The sequence below is a fragment of the Rutidosis leptorrhynchoides genome, chromosome 11 (genome assembly GCF_046630445.1).
Source record: "Rutidosis leptorrhynchoides isolate AG116_Rl617_1_P2 chromosome 11, CSIRO_AGI_Rlap_v1, whole genome shotgun sequence".
Lineage (NCBI taxonomy): Eukaryota > Viridiplantae > Streptophyta > Magnoliopsida > Asterales > Asteraceae > Rutidosis > Rutidosis leptorrhynchoides.
In genome coordinates this window covers 366,908,854-366,928,743 of record NC_092343.1, presented here as the reverse complement: position 1 = coordinate 366,928,743, position 19,890 = coordinate 366,908,854, and the positions used below count along the sequence as shown (strand labels likewise).

Sequence of the window (19,890 nt, the reverse complement as noted above, 5' to 3'; positions counted from 1 at the left end):
AAAAACTCAGGCACCTTACCAAAATCGAAATCCAAGGCGCAAGTAGTCCATTCGACCGAGAATACCACTGCTGCCAGCAAATCCACGGACACAAAGGAGTTTGGAAGGGGCATCGGCATCGAGTGGATCCCCGATAACTAAGCTGTTATATCATCCATATCCCCCTCTCGTAATTTTTTCTTTGTAATGGGTTGTATTTCTCTCAATATCCGTAGCCTCGATAACTCGGGCAAAATAAATTGGTTAAAACACATCTGTAACGTAGAAAATCCAATTATCCTTGGGCTTCAAGAAACAAAATGCGGTAACACCCCAGACTCTCTCATCGAATCGTTTTGGCACAATTCAAACTTCAAGTTTGTTCAAAAAGATGCAATCGGTGCCTCGGGTGGTCTCTTACTAATATGGGATACCTCCACTTTTCTGTTTGAGCAAGCTATCGAAGGGGAATTTTTCCTCGCCATTAAGGGCAAATGGACGGGATATGATACCGACCTGGTCATCATCAACGTTTATGGTCCCCACTCACATCAGAAAAAACTTAGATTCTGGTCCGAACTTCATAACCTCGTCGAATCCATTGAGGTCCCTCACATCATCTTTGGTGATTTCAACGAGGTTAGATCTAAGTCCGAACGTTTAAACTGTATCTACAAACAATCCTGGGCCGACAACTTTAATAAATTCATCCAAAATACCAACCTCATCGATCTACCGCTAGGCGGGAAAAAATTCACGCGCATCTGCTTAAACAAACAAAAATTCAGCAAGCTTGATCGTTTCCTTATTTCCGAAAGCATGTTGCAAATATGGCCTGACATCTCCTCGAAAACTCTTGATCGCGACCTATCAGATCACTGCCCCATAATCCTTAAAAATTCATTTGTAAACTTCGGTCCTAAACCCACACGCGTATTCAACACTTGGTTAAAAATTGACAACGTAGATGAAATCATAAAAAACACTTGGCTCCTCCCGGTCAACGGTAACCGGCCCGATTGTATATTCCGAAATAAATTAAAAAACGTTAAGCTTGAACTTAAAAAATGTAGTCTACACCTAAACAACCTTGACAACGAAATTAAGGCCTTACACAACGCTTCAAATGATTTTGAAAGAATAGCGGAATCTAGACCTCTCTCCGAAACTGAAAAAGAAAACTGGATCAATAATAAATCACAACACATCGAAAAAGTCAAAAAGAAGAACAACATGTTAAAACAAAAGGCACGAATTAAATGGAACCTTGAAGGCGATGAAAACTCCAAATATTTCCACAATTACATCAAAAGACGCGCAAACAAAAACAATATTCGAGGTATATCGGTTAACGGCTCATGGTCAGAAGACCCAAACATCATCAAAAGCGAAGCACTCAAATACTTCGACTCTCTGTTCCAATCTAAAAATTGTAAAGGCAATTGCCCTTTTGAAAATGAACCTCATCACTCCTACATCACCCCCGAGGATAATCTCATACTCGAGGCCCGCTTTTCAGAACAGGAAATATGGGATGCCCTACAAGGATGCGACAGCTCTAAAGCTCCCGGCCCCGACGGATTCAACATGAAATTCCTTAAAAAATACTGGTGGCTAGTAAAAGAGGACCTAACTGCGGCTCTTGACTGGTTTTGGTTGCATTCTGAGATATCCAAGGGTTGCAACGCATCTTTCTTCACACTCATTCCTAAAAAATCTAATCCTATAGGATTTAACGAATACCGACCGATATGCCTCATCGGTTGCTATTACAAAATCCTCACAAAGCTTCTCTCTAACCGTCTCGCAAAAATAATCCATAAAATAATAGGTTCCGAACAAACGGCATTCCTAAAAGGTCGCAACATCCTAGATAGTGTACTCATTGCCAACGAAATTATAGACGAACTAAAACGTAAGAAACAAAAAGGTCTTATTTTTAAAGTAGACTTTGAAAAAGCATTTGATTGTATAGAATGGGACTTCCTCTTCAACACTATGAAGAGCTTAGGCTTCGGAATCAAATGGATAAGTTTCATTAAAGCATGTCTCTCCTCCTCCACAATCTCTATTCTAATCAACGGTTCCCCCACACGTGAATTCACCCCCGGTAGGGGCATCCGCCAAGGTGATCCAATCTCCCCATTCTTGTTCATCATTGCAGCCGAAGGGCTTAACATCCTCGTCAAACGTGCCATCACAAAAAACCAATTCCGAGGTATCCGCGTCGGACATGACGAGATTGTTATTTCCCATCTTCAATATGCAGATGACACAATCTTCTTCGGCGAATGGAGCAAACGAAACTCTAAAAACATCGCTAAACTGTTAAAATGCTTCGAAAACATCTCTGGCTTAAAAGTTAACCTAAAAAAAAGTAGCCTCTACGGGATCGGGGTTCCCAAACCGGAAGTGGAAGATATGGCCAAGGCCATCGACTGTTCGGCGGGCTCTACCCCATTCACGTACCTCGGGTTACCTATTGGTGTCCCATCTACTAAAGCATCATCATGGCACCCCATCATTGAAAAATTCGAAAAACGCCTCTCCGATTGGAAAGCCAAAACCATATCCTATGGCGGTCGGCTCACTTTAATAAAATCCGTACTTTCAAGCCTACCACTCTATTATTTCTCCCTATTTCACGCACCTACCAAAGTCATTAACTCTCTAGAAGCAATTAGAAGAAAATTCTTTTGGGGCGGGTCCGAATCAAACAACAAAATTAATTGGATAAAGTGGGAATTAATCTTATCACCATATGACAAAGGAGGGCTTAACATTGGATCCTTATTTTGTAAAAACATTTCTTTACTTTGTAAATGGTGGTGGAGGTTCCACAACGAAAAAACCGCTTTATGGGTAAAAATAATCTCGAGTATTTACGGGGCGGGGGGCGGGGTTTGCACTAACGATTTTTCTAGAAAAGTTTCAGGTAGAACAATTTGGAACGAGATCATTAAAGCAGGGAAAATCGCGGACAACATCGGAATTAGCTTCTCATCCTCGATCAACAAATGCATTGGAAATGGCTCGAACACCAAATTCTGGACCGACATTTGGTGTGGTACGGAACCACTCAACAACCTGTTCCGAAGGCTATACATGCTCGACTCAAACAAAAACGCTTCAGTCGCGGACCGTCTCACACTCTCCAACACAATCACACACGGTTCATGGGCTTGGACTCGTACACCTACCGGACGTGGACTTCGCGAGCTAACTGAACTAAACAATCTCATATCATCCATCTCCCTTACCGAGGCGCCGGATTCATGGAAATGGAACCTCGACCCTTCCGGTTCCTTCTCTACAAAAATGCTATCTCATATCCTTGATAACTTAAAACTCGCAACTTCACACAGTTCGACACCAACACCTAGAAATAAATTCTTACCACAAAAAATCTGCATTTTCATATGGCGTGTCATAAACGGTAGAATACCAACTAGATCCGAACTCGACAAAAGAAATATCGACCTTGACTCAATATTGTGCCCAATTTGCGAAGCGCAAATCGAATCCATAGATCATATCCTCTTTCTATGTCCAAAAACCACTCAAATATGGAGTTCCATTCTACAATGGTGGAAGCTCCCCAACAACTTACTAACTAACTTCTCCGACATTACATCAATCAACCAAAACCTCTCCTCCAATCAAACCGGTACCTCAATTTGGCAAGCCACCAAATGGTCCACCATCTACATCCTATGGAAACACCGCAACTTAAAAGTCTTTAGCAAGAAAGATTGGAACCACGACATCATACTCAACGAAATACAAACACAAAGCTATTCTTGGATCTCAAAAAGAGCAAAAAAATCACCAATCGAGTGGCACCAATGGCTCATAAACCCATCCTCCTACATCTTCTCGGATACACAAAGAACAGGAATCGGCTGAAACTATTCGAATCTCGCATACTCGCATGATCATAGTCATCAAATGTAATCGAGTTGTAATATTCGTTGTATAGTTTATAGGGACTTGTACTTATCCGGTTTATATTAATATAATTTACTTGCTTTTCAAAAAAAAAAAAAAAAAAAACACGTTAACCCAAGAGGTGCCTGTTGGAGTATTAGAAGACATGCAGGAGATCATGACGTGATTATGAGGGACCTCCCAACGGTTACTACTTGACTCCCGCCCAGTCTTTAGCCCTCCTACAGAGGCGGAACATATATAGGACAAAAGGGGCTATCCGCCCCGGCTCGATTTCGGGGGAAAAAATAGTTTACACTAAAAAAAAAAATTACAAAAAAATAAGGTTTTTTTAAGTGTGTATCCCCCTTCGATTAGTTTCGCCCCATCTCGGGTCGAGGTTAAGTTCTGCCACTGCTCTCCTGGACACCAATGGCAGCGGTTAGTCCAGGGGGCCACCCAGGCTTTAGTCCTCCTTCTCGTCCCTTTCCATGTCCTTTTGTCAAATATTTGTGGACGGAGGAATATGTTTAAATGTGTGGTACCTTTTTCTTTTTTAGTTGTACATTTAATTAATTAATTAATATATTGGGTCCCAATTTATTTGAGGAAGTATGTCATTGTTGGTAGTATTTAGTCCTGGATTAGTCTTGAGAAGGAAGTGCTGATGTGGCGGCTAGTCCTGGGGAGGAAGGGGTGTCACCGTTGGGAGCACTCTAACCATGATCACGTATTTTGGAGGACAAGTTCAAGATCTGTCCATATCTTTTATATTAGAATTGTATAATTTGTTAGTTATACTTTGTATCTATTCCGATTTTACATATTCTGTAATCTTCTCTAATCGTCATATAAATATATGAATGTATCAACTCACATATTGTGTTGTGAATTAGTAACGTTTTATGGTATGAGAGCAAGAGATCTTGAGACCGAGTCAGGCCCTCAAGTGTGCCGTCGTCTTGAGCGAAGCTTTTCAAAAGTGGCTAGGAATGGGCGCCCCTCCCCCATTCCTCGATCAAACTATCGTTCCTCAGGCGCTATGAAAATGGGGGTCTTTCCTGTGCCTTTGGACCCCCCCCCCCCACCACCCACCACCACCACCACCACCACCACCACCCCTCTCATGTTCGAGTGTTTGCTTGTTGTTTGAGCCGGTGAGTGAGATTTCTACTCATACACCGCTAACAACCCTCCAACACTCTCTCTCCTTTAATATGTTATTTTACCAGGTTTGCCCATCATATCAACACCGATCTAAATCGTTGATGTGCTAGGTTTGTCCACCACGTGTGTAGTTAGGAGAACTTTAGAAGAAGCACCGTATGACGTGCTCGTTTTGCACACCACTCATTGAGTTAGGACAATCTTAGAAAAGGCGCTATCAAGAGCCTGCTTAGTTCGTTGCTTTGAATAGTTTCAAACCAAACTCGTGTTGGATCACCACCTCTTTGCTTAAGGGGGTGTTAGGGCACTAGAAGACATGCAGGAGATCATGACGTGATCATGACCTGATCACGTATCTTGGAGGACAAGTCCATGATCTGTCTATATCTTTTAAATTTAGAATTGTATTATTTGTTAGTTATACTTTGTATTAATTCCTATTTTACATATTCTGTAATCTTCTGTAATCGTCCTATAAATATATGAATATATCGACCCACATATTGTGTGGAGTGTGAATTATTAATCGTTTTAGTGCCCTAATACTTGGGTGCTTGAGAATCTACAAAGGATACTCAAGTTCAGTTCTCGCTAAATAAACTTTGCGGGGCCTTTAAAAACGACGAATACGTTACCAACGTGTTAATAGATCAGATTAGTGATATCTGACACCTAAAAAGTTGCGGCCCCATGTTTGAAAGCCTACGCAAAATGGACGGAGGTTCGATCCCCTTATACGTCCACAAATTACAAATCCCTTGACTTTCGGGATTTAAAGCCATCGACCTGCCACTCATTTTTTCTTTTTCCCGCAAAAAAAAAGAGCGTGTCACAACACAAAATTAGAACCTCCCTCCACCTGGAATTAGACGGTAATGTCGTTATCATTCTATTACTGTTGATGTTCATATCATTATGTTTTATTTAGCCATAAACTATAAATAATTTATCAACTCGAAAAAGAAAAAAAAGAAAAATTGGAGAATGTACATGGTTTATTTATACAAGACTCATAATCCTCTAATTACACTGTACATAACCAGAACTGATACATAGCAAGTCATCCACAGATGCTGTACAATTAAAAGTTCAATGATACACACATATGTTAAGAATTTAACAGTCATTCAGTCCTTCACTGGAACCGAAGAAGCCGATGCTGAAATTAAACTTGATACATGTGAGTTCGTTTTTGTTGCCATCTTGAATCTTCAATGTTAGTGTGTATGAACCCTACATTGATCAAACGACAGTTCACATCAATTATTTCGAAACTTTTTTTCATTACAAGTATATGCAGTCATAAAGGAAACACATCAATTATTTCGAAGCTTTTCTCCATATTAATCGGTGGAGTTGATCCAATATTTAGAGTAAGATAAAAATATATATGACTAAAGCAAGTTTTATGGGTCGAATGCTGTACATAATGTTTTTAATAGCTTTATTTATAACTTAATATCTACTGTAATGTTTATCATCAATGTTGTAATAAACACAATAAATAAATGGTTATACTAATCACCAAGGTTGTAAATCTCAGGGATTAGTCGGTCGGGACCTTGTATCAGCCAACTCAGAGACTAGCCAGGGACTAGTCACAAACTGACTTTGAATGTCTCTGGCCTACTTTGACCAATTTTGAGCGAGTAAATTCGACTTTGACCGATTAAATTGGACTTTTTACAACTTTGGCCGAATAAATCAGTGTCCGACTAATTCAAAATCCCGATTAGTCGGGGGACTTTTACAACCATGCTAATCACATTTAAGCATATATTTATGTATAAAAAGTTGTTAAAGTTGGCGGGTCAACTCAACCCAGTACACATGTTGAAGTACCCAATTTGACACCCCTACGAACCGTCACGAAAGAAGCTCAAAAATCATATCTTGGAGATTATCCCATCTGCGCATTGTCGTCATAATTATTTTATTACTTTGTTTGTTATCAATGTGGGTATCGAATACATTTGACTAACCGTTAACGGTCAAACAACTTAATAAGACTGTGTATTAAATCGAAGTTTGTAATTGTAATTTTCGTTTGACAGATGTATCGCTGAACGATTGCAAAAACAGATCGATTAGACGACAAAATGACTTACAGGGGGAGCTAATGACGGTAAGAGTTGAGATTTCGAAATCACGAAATCGCCAGCTAGAATCGGACAAGATAAAGTAGCACAGAGGTCACCTGTCTCTCTATACACACTCCATCCAAAGTAAGCAACACTAATCACAACGCTCCCTCCAGATATCGGTTTATCTGCAATATTAAAAAACAAAATCAGAATCTGAAGAAAGTGTAATATAACAGACTTAGAAGATAGTATTTGGTTGTGTATACTCTATTAAAAGCAAGGTTGTAAAAGTTGGGGACGAGTCGGTTGGGCCTCTGAGCGACGAGTTGGTCAAGTCGGGAACGAGTCAGAAAATGACAGTTAGTAATTAATATATTAATCATATATGTACTGGACATCAAACATAAATATTTAAAACATAGATATATGACACAAAATCTATTTTTTTTAAAAGTATAATTTAAATTTATTTTACCTAACTTTGATTTTCACCAGTTTTTACCAAGGCCGACTCACACCCGACTCAGACCGACTTCGAACCAACATTTTAGCATTGACCGTTTTGAGGCTTTTTTGGGCAACTCGGGACCCGCTAGTTCAAAACAGGGGACTCAGCTGACTTTTACAGTAGTGGTTGGTTAGAAGTTGTCACATTGAGAACACATTTAGCTATTTTCATCAAATGATTCTTGGGTTCGCATTTTAGTTATTTTCATCATCTTACATGATGCTCAATGTCGAAACATAACAACTTAAACCTTGAACTCATACATGATATAGCTATTTAAACATGAAAATGAATATGCAGTGCTTTAGATAAACCTCAAATGTTAATTAAAACAAATATAATAATAATAATACCTGTAATTGCAGAAATTGTGAAGGAGGTCTCTTTGCCTCTTGTTATCGGATCAGGAACGATATCGACTCCACTGACCTTAACGGCATACTCACTCTTTTTATCTGCATCGTATATAAAATCATTATATAGTCATACTATCAAGGTTGGAGAACTCGGATCTGCGAGATCTCGTTTGGACATTTTTGGGGAGATCTCGGCGTCTCGGGGAGATCTCGGACGTTGACTTACGTTGACTTTTTATACATTTTTACGAGATTTTAGAGGAAAATCCGAGAGATGAGCGAGAAAATTCGAGAAATTGCGAGATTTTACGAGAAACCCCGAGAAATGAGCCAGAAAATCCGAGAAATCGTGACTTTAACCAAGTTTGACCCCATTGACCGAGAAATCTCGCGAGATGGACATCTCGTCTCGGCTACCTTCTAAGAACGAGATCTCGGGGAGAAATAAGGAGATTTACAACAATGATATTGATGACAACTAACATAGTAAAAGGCCAAAATAAAAAATCAAGTATTTTTCTATTTGCTTATTGATGATCTATGTTAACTTTTCAATAAAATATGGAAATGTTAGATGCTTATGTACTGGAAAAAGAAAATACTTTGCTAATTTTATACACATTCAGAAGTTCGTTGAATCCCAAAATAGCCTAGTAGTTCAGTCTTGATATCCAGAGGTTTCAGGTTCAAACCTCGCTAGCATCAGATATCAAAATATCTTTGGGTGGCCAAGAAATGGTTCGAAACGACAACGAGATAACCAAGTTAGATAGCGTACGCCTGAGTAAAAATACCACCGTTCCTAGGTAGACGAATAGGGAAAACACCCGTTTCAAAAAAGTTCTGTGACACAAGTAGGCAGTGAGCTCAATTTAAGCTGTTAAAGAATTATAGCCTTAGCCCTAAAAGTCACAATGAATTATCAAAATTGTTGTACCAATTTGTCACACAAATAAGACCTATCAGCTCGCCTGGAACTTAAATACAATGATGCTTTAACCTGAACTCGAGTAGCAAAGATGATCTATTTCCACAATTATTATTAAAATACTAAAATAACATAAATAAATTATATTATGATAAAAAAATTTAAACAAAGCTTGGAACTTTATACTCCACCGCTACAAAGATTACTCCATTAACTATGTTTATATTTGATTTTTTTTTACAAATTTATCATCAAAATCTGATACTCCCAGAGCACAAAGTAAAACCTAATGGGTGATGATATTGTATTGTACAACACTGTAAAGCATGATGGTGTACATAACACAATTGAGTTGTGTACATATTAATCCTGGAGTAAAAATAACAAAATTGAAAATCTGTAAAATAAAAAACATAAAAATTAGTGGAGTAATATATTAAAGAAACTCACTGCAGTATTTGAAATCTGTGGCATAGATAGAAGAAGGTATTATGATGATGATGATGAATAATGAGTACAAAGGTACCATAAACACCTTGCTTCTAGTTCCTTCCATTGAATTTGGGTTCTTTCAGTATGAGATGAGAATGAGATTGTACAACTCAAATGTCATCAATAGATGTACTCATATACATACCAACCCACATTTACAAACTTGTTTATTTAAAAGTTTATTGGAATTGTAATACATAATTACATAAATAATACAAATTGTTATGCAGATCACATGTTAGTAATTGGTACTGTTAACTTTTAAAAAACAGTGTTCGAATCTACTAAAACTGAAACCGAATACAATATATAAAATCAATTGAATTTTACTGTTCATTCATTTTTTTAAATGAATATATATAGAATAGAATATACTCCGTATGATTTTAGGTTCGATTGTCAATTTTGAATTTTTAGAATTCACTACCAAAAAATTTAATTGAACTTAGTAATAATATATTTTTTAAATAAATATTGGAGTAATATGTAGTATATGTATGATTTTTTGAATTCGGTTGAAGAAAATTGAATAATTTAGTGTTTTGAAACAAAAATGTGATCGTAATGAAATTTACATACACTGATATTTTTTCATGTCTTGTTAACTCAAATTTAATTAAGAAGTACTCCGTAACACTTTTAATGGTTATATATATATATATATATATATATATATATATATATATATATATATATATATATATATATATATATATATATATATATATTAAAATACACAACAATTTTATAACCACCACGAAAATACATGTACATAGCCTTGCGAGGGGCAAGGGGCAAGGACACTAGAGATTGTACAAGAACTCGAACATAACTCGAAAACTAATACTATACAAGAAAAACCCAAGACAGAAAACATAAACGCGAAAGAAACTAAACACTTGGCTCTTAGCCTATGCCATCTCTATTGTGATCCATCGATTTATACACACTAGGATTTACGAGCCAATCATGCCATTCCAACTTAAACACGTGCTTGCGATTAGAAATCCACTCGAATGTCTTTAGTTGAATCTCGTTGACTAGGCCCGGAACCGCTGAGGTTTTGTTATTGAACACCTTTAGATTTCTGTTATCCCAAATCATATATCCGGTAACGCATTCAATCGCTTGCCAAATTAAATGACCATTTGACGACAAATTGTTATATTTAAAAAAAATTTATTATTAAATCATTCATATTTTGTACTCTCGTATATTTAAGGGAGCTTTAATGAAATTTTAATTTTATTTCTTTTTCGATCTTAACCGAAATTAAATCGAAAATCAAACTTGAATTTTGTTTGGTTTCAATTCGATTTTGACATAAATTCGGTTTACTTTCACAAGTTCAAAAATTAACAAACTAGACCAATTAAACTATTTAAACCGAAAACTAAACCCGTAGATGTGAGTTTCTACCCTTTGTTCCCTATTTTTATTTTTTTCTTTTACACTTTCTACCTTTTTCTTATTTTATTTTTTATTTTCCATATCATTTTAGTCATTTTATTTTATTTTGTTCTTTTTATTTATTCTTTCTCTATCTATTTTAGTGACAGATAAATAAATCTATTTATTTTTCACTTTCATTTTCTTTCTCTAACCGAGAAACGCATGTCTTTAATATGCACAAATTCACAATTAATGTATCACACATTTGTAAGCCAACTTAATGTTATCGGGCTTTGAGAACACTTGGCGAACTTTGCGGCCCAAAATCTCCGTATTATTCTTTTTTTTTTTTTTTTTCTTTTTCTCAAATAGTCACTGTTTTATTGTTATGTTAAGGACGTGAGGAGTTATGTTAAATTTTAATGTTAACTAGTAAAATGACCCGTAATATCACGAGTTTGTTTAAACGAAACAATTTAATGATATGTGTTAGGTATTAAGTGAATGTAAATGCTAAAGTCATTTATTTTAATGACCCGTTTGACTAAGAAACTTGTCGTTGTTTTTAATTACAAATATATAGAGACATGTATTTTCGCATACATATGTAACGTAATTAATTTCGTAAAAAGAATCCATATTTGAATATTAATAATATAATAATTATAATTATTATATTAAAAGTAAATAATAATAATAAATTTCGCTCAAAGTTGAGTACTTATATTTTCAATAATAATAATAATAATAATAATAATAATAATAATAATAATAATAATAATAATAATAAATGTTAGTAATAATAAATGCCTTTTAAGTTTTTTTAGAAAATTAAAAACAATTCAGGAGAGATTAGTATTTCCCTTTATAAAAGATTTAGTATTATTTTTTAATTAAATTAATATATAATTATGACATCATTATTATGAAAATTAAAAAAGTAATTAGCTTAATGATTACATCATCATTTTGGAGCTTTATATAACTATATAGATATATGTTAACAAGATAACAAAAAAAAAAAAAAAATAGGGAATTTGCTAACCACAATTTTTTAAGAGCTGTTGTTAAGATACATAAGTAATTTGTACACAATCATTATATTTGACTTTAATACGGTGGCTATTCAATTGTACAAGATTTTTATAACTAGAGCCGCATTTTCCAAAAAAATAATAATGTTTTTGATTGTAAAACCTTAGATATATTGGAAAACTTAAAATAATACTTCGTAATTTTTTTTTAACGGCGATATCGACATCGAATGTTGTCATTCGTCACTCACACGATCGTTATGAGGAAACCCAATTCGCGATGATGTTGACAGTACATCGAATGCTCTCATTTATGCATAATTATTAATTAACCATATAAATCTAGATATTAACATTAAAATTACAATCTTAATCTTATTCTTAAAAAAAAAAAACTTGGATTGAAACATTGTGCAAGCAACTTGGTTTTTCCCATTGGTTCCCATAAACAAGCAAAGAACTGGATATATTCTTTAGTTTACTCGGTGGATTAAGTTACTCAAGGGCTTTTTTGGTAATCCGCCCAACATAAAATACTCAAGATAAAACTTTATAATAACCTTTTTTGGATCAATAAAGTAAAAATGTATATATAGTCAAAATGTACTCGGTATATATTAAAATAATATTATTATGAATTTATTTCTCTTCAAGCATCAAACGATTGTATGTGATTGATTACACTTAATTATTACTCAAAATTTACAGTATCACAAAAAATATTAAAACGTAACATCAAATAATGTAGATGTAAAAAGTAAGAAATTTTTTTATAGAGTGCCTAATGTACAAATGTGTCAGTCTCACCAAGGATAAAATCGATACTGAGACTAATAATAATGATCCAGTCAGTCCCGCCTCATAGCCAGCGGGACAACTTCAGCCAATGGGGTTGAGAGTGGTGTTGGAATCGGAGATGTCCTACAATTAGGACATGTCGGATTCAACCTTAACCATGGATCAACACATTTCACATGAAAAAGATGACCACAATCAGGAAGTTGTCTTAACAAATCTTTCCCCTTATAATCAACCAAACAAATCGAACAACACGAGTCCTTTCTCTTGACCTTAACGTCCGAAAATGCCACGATCGGGTAGCTTGTTAATGTTGCCTCATCTAAACCCATGTCTATAACATAATGGTTCGGGTCTTGTTGTCCTCGGTTCATGCCACTAACAGTCGTACGCCTTCGAGCGTTTGATGATTGTGGTGGTGGTTGTGGATTTATACTTCTTGTACAAAAATAAGAAGCTAAAGTGATGGTTACAATGAGCAAAAGTATGCCAAATGAGATACCAATACCATACCCGAATCCACCTACGTTTTGTGATCCAAGAAAGCCACCGGAATCAGATGATGGTGGCGATGTAGTGGTGCTCATGGTTTTTGTTCTTTTTAGATGAATGTGAGATTTGATGTGAAGGAAGTTTGGTTTTGGTTAGCCATTTTTTTGGGTTGTAGAAGTTTGGGTTGAGTATTTGGTGGGATTTATATTAATAATTACTTAATAATAATTAATTAATTAATAATTCTATTCAAAACGGTCAACTCTAAAGGGTTAGGATGGATGTGTAGAAAGCAAGTGAGATTTTTCATTTTATAATATAATATTTTTTTTTTGATAAAGTGGAAGATTAAACTTGTATTAAGAAAAAGAAGGATAAAGACATGAAGTGTCATTTAGTTAGCTAATCATTGTTGATAACAAATAAGTTGTTTGGAATTAAGTGAGGATGTAAGATACTATTAGTATTTTTATTGTAAGTTAATCATCACTAAGAGAGTATAAAATTGTTTAAAGATATACTCCATATATATCTTCTACGGAGTATATTTTACGAGTATTCTATTAATTTTAACGAATAACATAATTTCGGGATGTTTCTTAAACCTAGTTTTAAAGAATATCATTAACATTGCGAAAATAATTATACAATTATAATCATTACTTTGATATAATAATAACTTATATGTAAATCACTTCTATGTATATTAGCGACAGTTATATTGCTACATTTTAAAAAACGTCAAGATTTTTTTATTCAGGATACTGAAAAAAGTGAAGTATATTTATTCGGATTTATGCGACCTAATAAGATTATCTTGTAACAGTGACCAAAATTTTTACTTGACTACATCATGATAAGCTGCTAACGAAGTTTGAACTTAAAAAGCTCTTGTGAAAATATCATTGCTCCAACTACTTAGACTACATTTTTATTTTTAAATCATAATTTTATAAGAGCTTTATTTTATGGAAACTCAATTTTCTTCAGGTACTAGGCTATCAAAACTCAATTATCTTACTATATACCGTTTGTTTAAAACTACACACTTTAATTAATAAAAGTGAATTTCATTTATCATTCATTCGCAAAAGGATGCACAAAATTTTTTGCTTTCGCATACACTTTTTTAACATGCCATAATTATTATATTATTATTGTTGGTGCATTATAGTCCCCGAGTTCATTATGATCATGTTGAAATGCTTTAACATTTAACTTTCTCTGTTAGAATGCAACCGCACGGTTGCATGTATGCAACCGTACGGATAGACAAGGCAACCGCACGGTTGCAAGGTGCAACCGCACGGTTGCACATGCTGTGTGTATATAATGGGTATTATGGGTTCATTATTAAGGTTACGAATCCTAACCTATCCTACACGTCTAAACCGATACTCTGGTGTTCTAGCATTCATCTAAGTCGATCTTTAACATACAAAAGTCGTTTTCTTCTTTAAGATCAAAGGTTATTAGAGTATTTTGGTATAAAACCCAATAACGAGATTTTCCGCACTCGTTATTGAATCTAAGATCGTTTAATCCTGTTTACACGATCATACAAGTGGTATCAGAGCTTGTGTGATTGATTGAACGATCGGTTTGTGTCAAAATCGAATAGAAAAGTTGAGTTTTTGTGTTTTTCTTGAAAAAACACTAAAATCTCATAATTTTTACGTTTTAATCCCTGTTTTTGCTAAGAAAATTTGTTAATCTGGTCAAAACTTTATTTTGAACGTAAAACAATTAGTGATTTTGCTCCAGATCGAGTGCTAGATCAACCCAAACCATAAACCCTAATTTCTGTGCGGATTTCTGCCCAAAATCGACCAAGCATACAACCGTACGGTTACAACCTGCAACCGTACGGATACCCTACCCGGATACTGAAACCGCACGGATACATCTCTGCATCCGTGTCTTTTGCATCCGTTTAAACTTCAACCGTGTAACACTACAACCGTACGAATACACTCTGTAACCGTCCGGTTATACATTGCAACCGTATAATTTCATCCGGTTACACTCTACAACCGTGTAACTTGCATCTGTGTTAACCTTGTGCTCCCGGGTAGTGCAACCGTGTTCATTTCTGCATCGTGTAGTGCAACCGTACGGATACAATGTCAGACATTTTTGAAACTTCAGAAATGCAGTCAGCTCTTGTCGGTGCCTCTTCATCGGGTCTTCACCATTTATTAAAGACAGAAAATGAGATTGGTAGTTCTTGTCGTGTACCTAGGTTAGAATCATTGGATGACTTCGCAGAATGGAAACCTAGGTTTTTGATCTCATTAAACGGAATAGACTCTCGATTGTATAATTTCTTAAAGGCTGCATATACTTTTCCAACTAAGGATCATGGTGAGTCCAAGACTCCAATGGAACTCAGTGCAGCAGAAAGAGAAGACTACAATTTAGAATGCAAAGCTTACAGTCATCTCACTCAGTCACTTTCTAAGGAGATTTACTATTAGTTTGAGACGCATCTAACCACATACGCCTTGTGGAATGCTCTTGAGAGTGGAAATGAGGGGACTGCCTGTGATGACCTGGGAATTTTCGACTAAATTTAAACTTAATCTTAATATATTTCCGACACGATAAACAAAGTCTGTTAAGTTGAGTCTCAAAATTTCGAACTACTTTCATATATTAATTTACCCTGTGACTATTTCCGACATTTCACGAACAGCTATTTGTAAATAGATAAATATATATTTGAATATGTATACATATATATAAATATTAAAATTTAAATGTAATTTGATGTAATATACGATTTAATTGATTGAAATAAATATGTAAGATAAAATAAGATATAATAAAATTTTATTATTTAAAATGAATCTATATATACATATATATATAAAGTATATATGGAACACAATTATTAAATAATTTTAAAACTCGTATGTCACCGCGTTTGATATTAAATAAGTTAAAATACGAAATTAATAAGCGAATAATTATATATAAATAATTGTAGATTAATATATATATATAAATATATATATATTGTATTGTGTATTATATTATATATAAATTCTATACACAATTATTATATGTATATTGTAATTTATAAATATTGTATGTAAAAATTTATAATTTCTATTTTTTTATGAAAATATTTATAAACTATTATATAGTTATTATATGGATATAATTATTATTATTATTATTATTATTATTATTATTATTATTATTATTATTATTATTATTATTATTATTATTAATTAATAATTATTATTAATATTAATATATTATATTATATTATATTATATTATATTATATTATATTATATTATATATAATAGAAATAGATATTGATTATTGATAATAGATACCAGATAATACATTTGATTTTTTTACATCACTGTCTCCTTTCTTTTTCTGTTATACTCGTGATCCTCCATCCCTGTTTGCTACAATAAATCATTCAATTATTATCATCAATTTTATCTATATATTGCCATTCATTGCCGTGATTGAAGAAGGGGAGAGAAGTCAACATAAAGTTAAATGAAGAACAACAGGTTCATTTTTTTTTATATTTTTATTCTCTCAAACCCATTTAACCTCCAATCTGATTTAGAACAATTTGAAGAAAAGTAAAATTTCAGATACCTTGCAATTCATCTTGTGAACGTGTGTGTGAAATCTCAGGTCTCAATTTTCTAAATCGTTATCGAATTATTGAGTCAAAGTTTGTAATATAAAAAGTCAAATATTTTTCTTCGATCGAATTAGAATTATCTGTTGAGATTCAAACCAAATTAATGATCTCAGATGTTTCAATGTGTGATTTATAAACTTTTTCATGTAGAAATTATGATCTAAAATGGCTTAGAATTAAAAATCAAATATGGAGTTTATTTATTTATTTTTCCTTCGTCGCACACAGCAGCACTTGATTTATTTATTTAATTTTTTTTTTTGATTTCTATTATCACACAAGTCGCTGTTATTTAAATTCATAAGTCTAAAAATCGAAATGGAATTTGGTTGTGATGTTGGTTTGTATCTCGCTCGTTTTTAATTATTATGAGGAAGAAGATGTAGACCTGTCATGTTAATAGGTTAATTATGTATGGATATCGAAGTATAACAGAAAAACATAATTGGTGTAATGGTTAAGGGGTGTTGTGGGTTGATGAGCGAGAGGTCCTGGGATCGAACCTAGTCGGCTACACAAATTTTTTTGAAATATAAATAGAAGCTGTTGGGCTGATGTTGCATTTTTTCTTTCATTGGGCCGAGACTTGTTTAATTTAAGGTTGGGCCGTAGTAATGTAATTGGGCCGTAAATGAACCAAACGGAGGGGAATTGCTGTTGGATCAAAAGCAGATTACGGAATTACATAGATTAAGTTAGGAATAAAAGAAGAAAAGCTGAGATAGTTAGGTGGTTTGGTATGTTGTTGGGTGTTCGAGAGGTCTTGGGTTCGAGTCCCGTCCTAGGCACTTCTTTTTAACAAATCCTTTTGAAGGTAGTTTTCTTTTTAATTATTAATATTATTATTATTATCATTATTATTATTATTATTATTGTTATTATTATTATGTATTAGTATTGTTGTTACTATTATCAACATTATTATTATTAAGTATTAGGAATATTATTGTTATTATTATTATTATCATTAGTATTAGTATTAGTATTAGTATTAGTATTAGTATTAGTATTAGTATAAGTATATATAATTGTTATTATTTTTAGTATTATTATCATTTTTAGGATTATGATTATCACTATTAATTAATGTTATTACTACAAGTATTATAATTATTAATACTATTATTACCACTAATATAGTATTAGGATAAAATTTTAATTTTTTATGATTATAAATACAAATATGAATATTATTATTATTATCACTCACAGTTGTATTATTATTATCATGATTAAGATCATTATTATTATCATTATTATGAAATTATACAAGCTATCATTATTTTCATTAATATTAGTATTAGTAACACTTTTGTAACTATTAGTATTATTATTAATAATATCAATATTATTATTATTAATATTATCATTTTTAATAAGGTTATTATTATGATTATCAGTAAATCATTAATATCAATACTATCATTTTAAACTGATAAATATTTTGTACATAAAATATACCTATTACATATACTATAATTGTTAATATTTCACATAACTATATAAATCAAACTTACTAATATTATTTATTTAAATTCGTACATATAACAAACTATTAAATTTTAATATAACATTAAACAAGTATGTATATAAATATAGATATATTAATATAACTATATAAATATTAACCATTTTGAATATATACACAAATTAAATATACATAATATATATAAATTAAGGATATAATAAATAAATTGGCTCAGTTACGATTATATGTTTTAATATATATATATATATATATATATATATATATATATATATATATATATATATATATATATATATATATATATATATATATATATATATATATATATATATATATATATATATATATATATATATATATATATATATATATATATATATATATATATATATATATATATATATATATATATATATATATATATATATATATATATATATATATATATATACAAATGATATATGTTCGTGAATCCGAGGCCAACCCTGCATTGTTCAGTTGTTCAATATAGCCATATGTATTTTTACTACCAAATACATTAGGTGAGTTTCATTAATCCCTTTTTAAATGCTTTTGCAATATATATTTTTGGGACTGAGAATACATGCGCTGCTTTTATAACTGTTTTTACGAAATAGTCACAAGTAATCGAAACTACATTATATGGTTGGATTATCAAATCGAATATCACCCTATATAGTCTGGTAATCTAAGAATTAAGGAACAGAAACCCTAATTGACGCGAACTCTAAAGATAGATCTATCGGGCCCAACAAGCCCCATCCAAAGTACCGGATGCTTTAGTACTTCAAAATTTATATCATGTTCGAAGGAGGATCCCGGAATGATGGGGATATTCTTATATGCATATTGTGAATGTCGGTTACCAGGTGTTCAATCCATATGAATGATATTTTGTCTCTATGCATGGGACGTATGTTTATGAGAAATGAAAATCTTGTGGTCTATTAAAATTACGAAATGATTATTTATGTTAAACTAATGAACTCACCAACCTTTTGGTTGACACTTTAAAGCATGTTTATTCTCAGGTGTTAAAGAAATCTTCCGCTGTGCAATTGCTCATTTTAAAGATATTACTTGGAGTCATTCATGACATATTTCAAAAGACGTTGCATTCGAGTCGTTGAGTTCATCAAAATTATTATTAAGTCAATTATAGTTAGATATATTATAAAATGGTATGCATGTCGTCAACGTCCTATGTAACGAAAGATTTTATTTTCAAAAACGAATGCAATGTTTATAAAATGTATCATATAGAGGTCAAGTACCTCGCGATGTAATCAACTGTTGTAAATCGTTTATAATCGATATGGACTTCGTCCGGATGGATTAGGACGGGTCCTTTCAGTTGGTATCAGAGCGTTGGTCTTAGCGAACCAGGTCTGCATTAGTGTGTCTAATTGATAAGTCACTAGGATGCATTAGTGAGTCTGGACTTCGACCGTGTCTGCATGTCAAAAGTTTTGCTTATCATTTAGTGTCGAAAAATTATTTGCTTATCATCCTTAAAGTCTAGACACGTCTTACTGCCTCAATTGCATA

The 19,890-nt window shown here is 33.0% G+C and overlaps 2 protein-coding genes across 2 annotated transcripts; both read right to left on the bottom strand.

The window, feature by feature from the left end:
• Positions 1–6,156: 6,156 nt before the first annotated feature.
• On the bottom strand, positions 6,157–9,530 carry LOC139877841 (uncharacterized). The gene is made up of 4 exons (XM_071865247.1): positions 9,400–9,530; positions 8,019–8,120; positions 7,182–7,342; positions 6,157–6,306 (listed from the first exon to the last, which is right to left on the bottom strand). Exons 1-4 carry the CDS (start codon positions 9,503–9,505, stop codon positions 6,190–6,192), a joined length of 486 nt encoding a protein of 161 aa, XP_071721348.1. The 5' UTR covers positions 9,506–9,530; the 3' UTR covers positions 6,157–6,189.
• Positions 9,531–12,715: 3,185 nt separating this feature from the next.
• LOC139877930 (RING-H2 finger protein ATL70-like) lies at positions 12,716–13,252 on the bottom strand. Its single transcript, XM_071865330.1, has one exon. The coding sequence runs from the start codon at positions 13,250–13,252 to the stop codon at positions 12,716–12,718; it is 537 nt and encodes a 178-aa protein (XP_071721431.1).
• Between the last annotated feature and the right edge of the window lie 6,638 nt (positions 13,253–19,890).

Bases quoted from the DNA above. Each gene is read 5' to 3' on its own strand.
- LOC139877841 (XM_071865247.1), bottom strand. From the start codon at position 9,505: ATGGAAGGAACTAGAAGCAAGGTGTTTATGGTACCTTTGTACTCATTA. The intron at 8,121-9,399 runs GTGAGTTTCTTT...TATACGATGCAG, and splicing joins CACAGATTTCAAATACTGCA to ATAAAAAGAGTGAGTATGCC. The intron at 6,307-7,181 runs GTAAGTCATTTT...TGATCAATGTAG, and splicing joins TACCGTCATTAGCTCCCCCT to GGTTCATACACACTAACATT.
- LOC139877930 (XM_071865330.1), bottom strand. From the start codon at position 13,252: ATGAGCACCACTACATCGCCACCATCATCTGATTCCGGTGGCTTTCTT.